The sequence below is a fragment of the Pungitius pungitius genome, chromosome 5, assembly GCF_949316345.1.
Source record: "Pungitius pungitius chromosome 5, fPunPun2.1, whole genome shotgun sequence".
Classification (NCBI taxonomy): Eukaryota; Metazoa; Chordata; class Actinopteri; order Perciformes; family Gasterosteidae; genus Pungitius; species Pungitius pungitius.
In genome coordinates, this window is record NC_084904.1 from 19,030,259 (window position 1) to 19,035,576 (window position 5,318).

Consider the following 5,318-nt stretch of genomic DNA (forward strand, 5'->3'; position numbering starts at 1 on the left):
ATATTAAACCAGGAAGATTTATAACTCAACACTCTCAGACTGTGCAGCCGTCCTTGGACAAAGGATTTGTGCTGCATTCACATACTTGTACACGCACAGCCTCACATAGGCGACATAAATGGAGTGTGTGTGTGTGTGTTGACTCAGCTGAGAGTGTGTGTAGTGGTAGTGTGTAGTGGGGGAAAGGGAGGGGTCGGGTGGGTGGATGTAGTAGATTGATGATTGCTGGGAAAGGGAGAATAGTGAGGCATTTGATGAACGAGTGTAAACTGGCAACAGTGGAATTAATTCCTCCTCCTCCTCTTCGAAGATTGAAGGTTCTCCCCTCTGCGTGACCTCCAGTGCGAATCATCTGCAAATTCAAGCCAATGTAACTGGTTCTCTACCTACAATATGTAAGATTTATATTGCACCCTATGTGTAGGAGAGGTACCTGCCTTCAACCCAGATATCAAACAGATTTGGTCTGTACTTCACCGAGACAACTTTAGGGGGCAACACAATCCAGTGAATCTCTAGTGGCACAAGAAATATGTATAATACAGCCTTAAAACAAGAATATCCTTAACCTATCAATGTCCAAATCGCTTAATAGACTCCATCATCCGTCGTGTTCCAGAGAAGCGTGTGGCTCCAGTTACTAAAGATAAAGAGCTACGCAAGCAGTGATCAGGGCGCCGTGACCTTGCTGGTGCGGCAGGGGCTGGATGCGGTTTGGGAGGGTCATCCATTTTGTTAATGGTGCTGTCAAGTGACACCTGTGCTCGCCTTTCTCCTGTCTGGAGTGCTAATGAACCGCGAGAGTAGAGGTGTCTGGGAGTCGGGGTCAATAGCCGCCTCGGAGACGGCGGCCTCCTCGCTCTGTGCCACCTACAACCTGACAGCCAAATAGAGTGGAGACACGGGAACATTATCGAGGCCGAAGCGCTCTAATGGCAGCGGCGAGGCTTTTGGGATAGACCCGACTCCTTCCCCTCGAATTAGTATCTAACTGCCCTGAGTCGAGAACGCTGACTTCAGTTAAACCGCAGCTATGCGGAGAGCAGCAAGAAAACGCCTCTTCGCGTTCGGGACGTGAGGCCTCTGTTTCCGTGGTTCCTGTAGGAAAGCACGCTCTCCTCGGGGGGGAGATGCCAGGACTTGGATGAATATTTATCTATTAACCGCCTCCCGTGGTCGCCAGCCGTGGCCTTTGTACTGCAGACCGATCCGTCAGACCGCGAGGGCATCGTGGGTCGACACCTCCCTCAGGTCATTATTGAAGTCCCAGTGACCCGACGGCAACTTCGCGCAGCTCCATCCACTTTGCTGAGGAGGCTGTTTTCGGGCCTGACAAACAAGAATCTGCAATTGAAAGCAGAACTCCCAACAACAAAAGCAATGTGGGTTATGGAGAGGGAGGAGGAATGGAGGTCTTCGGAGATGGCTAGAAGGCTAATGTGACCTGGCCTGCCCTCTTTGGGACAACCCTGTCAACTGATTTCAGCCATGAGTTAATACGCGCAGCCACGTAGAGCGTTGGCTGTAAAAGCCATAATGGTTGATAGACCAAGAGAAGTACAGTGCAGCATGCTGCCAGATTAACTCCTTCCTCTGACGCTTTGACAAAAAAAGGGTACTATTTAATGCAAACAATAAAGAAGAAATCAAGGTAAAATGCAATCAGGTATGATTTATTTATCAAAATAAGACCTTTTCCCTTCTGGTTGGTTTCCGACCTTTGTACCATTTGCGTTGGTGACCCCAACTTGCTCCCAAGTAAGCATCAAAAAATATTACATCTTTGCATATTTACAAATAAAAATAATGGCATTGTTCACGGTAATTCTCATGGACATGCAATTTCCAGAGTCTGAGTAAGATGCAGGAAAAGAATACCAACACGAGACAGGATAGAAGATGAAAAGAGGTCCTCCAAATAAAGCTTCACAGTCCATCTTCATCATGGTGCAATGTTTTTATTTTTAGAGTGTATGATAGGCAGAATGGTACTATACTTATATCATTCTCTTTCAGTTAGAATATTTCAGAACAATTTATTCCGACAGCAAATCCCCCTGCCCCCCGATCCCTCCCCCCCCCCCCCCCCCCCCACCCCACTCCACGGAGAATACCAAGCGCTTAAGTGAAAAATAAATACAGACTTTCAGTTCTGGGAGACAGATTTAGAGACAACCGAAATAAAAAGAGAAATCAAGACTGTTATAGACTGTAATAATCCCACAATTCCATTATTTCAAGCTCTGCCGTCTTCAATGACTAAAGTCTGTTGCGCCTTGGGAGCGTCAGTCACGATCCTGAGTCAGGTGGTATTCCTGGCAGGCGGGCCATCGGGCGCGATGCCCCCGATCTCAAGAATCCATCCTCCGAGACGCTCTGCAGAGCCCAAGCTGGTGCCGGCAGTCTTTTGACGCCACCGCTATTTCGGATATATCACTGGTATCCAAGGGCCGAGGCCGAGCCCAGTCTCTGACTGTAGAGGGCATAGGGGGAGTAATAGGCCGAGGAGGGGAAGTTGGTCATGGGAAGTCCCGGTGGCCCTTGAAGGTGGGATTTGCTGTAGGGGTGGTAGCGAGCCAGGCCCAAGCCGGGAGAGCCTCTGAGGGAGAAGGAGCCGGGCAGGGTACCGGGACTGCTGTGCGGGGACAGGTGGAGGTGACAGGAGGCTGTCGATGACACCGATGAGGGGTAGGCCGACAACAGCTTGCTGTCCACCATGCCGTGCATTGCTGTGTGGGTGCGCAAGTGGGCTAGTAGCTCCTCCGACGTGGCGAACCGCTTGTCACAGGGCCCTCCGACAGACACCCAGTTACAAGCGTGAGGCTGTGGGTCGTTGGGGAGCATGAATCCGTAGGTGTAGAGGGGGTGAGACAGGGTGGGGGCGGTGCTGCTTGACAAGGAGCTGGGGTGCAGGGAGTGGAGGTGGTGGGATGGGTAAACCAGGGGGAAACCGGACTTGAGGCTGGACGGATCGTGGACGCAGGTGGAGCAGTTGCTTCCTCCCAGATGGGGTGCGTTGGGGTACGTCAGACAGTACGGGTCTCGGCACAAGCCCTGCATCAGCGATGGAGGTGAGGCTCCGGTGAGCGGGCTGGAGCTCGGGTGCTTCCCAGGAAGTCCTAACCCCAAACTGGACTTGGCGTGATCCAATCCGGGAACAAACTGGGAGGGGTAGCCAGCGTAGGCCCCCACGATGGAGCCGTGGTAGCCCATGGTAGCGGGAGACATAGGGAAGACAGAATGTCCTGGTTTGTAAGGGGAGACGGGGGCGATGTGCCCGGAGCCCAAGCCGGACTGCGAGGAGACCTGTGGGTCGGACTTGCTCTCCGGACGCGGGCTGCCGGCGGAGCTGGCGTTGCTGGAGTTGGCGCTGGCCCGTATGTGGCTGGAGTTGGCTAACTGAGCCCCGTCCATTCCTGACTTATCTGAGTCTTTTTTGCCAGCGCTGTTGCTATTACTGTCCGAGCTGGACTGCTCCGAGCTTCCACTTTTGCTGTCCATGTGCGAGGCCTGGGAGTGTGACGGGGGCTGCGTGGAGGGGGAATGGCTTTGTCTGTGGCTCTGGCTCTGTGTGTGCATGGGAGGAGGGCTGGAGCTGGGCGACTGGGAATGGGGAGGAAAGGATGGACACGGAGCCGCGTTACTGCCGGAGCTTCCGCTTGGCACCCTGAAGGCTGCTTTATCTGAATGCCCCTTTGACACAAGAACGTCCTTACGGCTGTCGCCTGATGACTTGGAGTAAGGCTTGAAGCTGGACTTGTCTTCATGGGACTGGTGCTGCTCTCCGGACTTGGAGGAACGGCTTGATGATTCCTTGTCTCCTAGACTGCCTGAGGAAAGGGAGGCCAGCTTGGAAGAGGAGGGGGGATCTGGTTTGCCAATTTGAGAGCAGGTCTGGGCCAGCAGAGCCAAAGGACTCTTCTTGGCATCCAGCTGAGAAGGAAAAAAGAGAGCAAGGAAGTAAATAAACTGTTTGTTTTTACATGGATTAAATTATAGCATCTTAAGACATTGACAAACTCAATCGTGAATGAAAATATGACGGACACTACATGCTGCTAGATTGTAAAAATAATCTGCCCTGAGTTGGGAATTTATAGCCGAGATAAAGAAAAAGTAAGTAATACACTTTTGGGAAAGGAAAATTATCTTTCTTCTTCTTATTAAATATTATATTTGAACTGTTTAATAACTGTAGTCATTTACTCATGTATTAATATCCCCGATGCTTGCCAATAAAACGCTATGCGTAAAATGGCGCACATACGGGCATCTTTATCTAGAGTCACACCTACGCCACGGAGTTATATCATATGATTAAATTCAGCAGGAAAAGCGACAGCAGATGATACCAACAGTTCTTGGAGAAAATGTAAAGTATGAACTCACTTCAATGCTGACTGGCGCGGATGTGAGTGGCTGGAGATACTCCGGGTGCAGCAAGTGGCCGCTGTGCGCCGTCAACATCTTCACGATCCGGATAGGAAGCCTTTTAGCCTGACGCGCGGGATCCGCTGGAGGACAAGAAGTGGGTACGGAAACGGACGGTCTCTCCGCCCCTCTCCGGTGATGGTCACCGCTGGCGTCTGCGATGCTGCGCTCCGGGGACTCTCTGCGTAAAAACGGTTCAGGTCCACCGGGGGAATCTCTCATCTGGAGCGGGGCTCGAGGAAGGATGACGGCACGTAACGAGTGGACCCACGGTTTGCTGGCAAAATCATTCACCGGCACGTTTCATGGTGGTACGTTTAAAGTAGTGCGAGAGTGCGGTAATCCGGAAGAATATTTAGCTGCGTTGTGCGCGTCCTCCGCGTCGGACCCAAGCTGTCTCTAAAGACGAAAGAATTGGTCAAATGTCATCCTCTACCAACCGCTAATTATTCCTAAATATCCTTTCATCCAGTGTTAAAAAGAAATAATCAAGCCAGAAGAGAGAAAAACAAAAAAAAACTGCTCATCAAAATACGGAGTGCAAGTAAAAGAAATATCCCCGCAGATTTCGTTGTGTGCGTGACAATCCCGCAGCGTGTGCATCCCCGTCCCTCTGCAGCAGTCTCTCTCACACTTCTTCCACATACTAACGACGAGATGGGAGGGATTTCAAAGCAAGGCGCCGCCGTCCAATCACAAGTGTGCGCTCCGCAAGGAGGGGCGGGGCCATGCGAGGGGGCGTGGCGTGTGCTCTGGCCACACCCTCATTACGAGGCAGTAATGTGGGCCGTGGGTGGAAATGTGTGTCAGTGACCCTCCGTAAGCCATATGCAAACTAAACCTGCCAGATATAAATACTGTATCATAAATATGACTTTATACACGGT

At 51.3% G+C, this 5,318-nt stretch overlaps 1 protein-coding gene across 1 annotated transcript; it reads right to left on the reverse strand.

Moving 5' to 3' along the window:
* Positions 1-2,108: 2,108 nt before the first annotated feature.
* znf703 (zinc finger protein 703) lies at positions 2,109-5,065 on the reverse strand. The gene is made up of 2 exons (XM_037483519.2): positions 4,390-5,065; positions 2,109-3,933 (listed from the first exon to the last, which is right to left on the reverse strand). Exons 1-2 carry the CDS (start codon positions 4,651-4,653, stop codon positions 2,434-2,436), a joined length of 1,764 nt encoding a protein of 587 aa, XP_037339416.2. The 5' UTR covers positions 4,654-5,065; the 3' UTR covers positions 2,109-2,433.
* Positions 5,066-5,318: the final 253 nt, after the last annotated feature.

Bases quoted from the DNA above. Each gene is read 5' to 3' on its own strand.
- znf703 (XM_037483519.2), bottom strand. From the start codon at position 4,653: ATGAGAGATTCCCCCGGTGGACCTGAACCGTTTTTACGCAGAGAGTCC. The intron at 3,934-4,389 runs GTGAGTTCATAC...TTTCCTTCTCAG, and splicing joins CCGCGCCAGTCAGCATTGAA to CTGGATGCCAAGAAGAGTCC.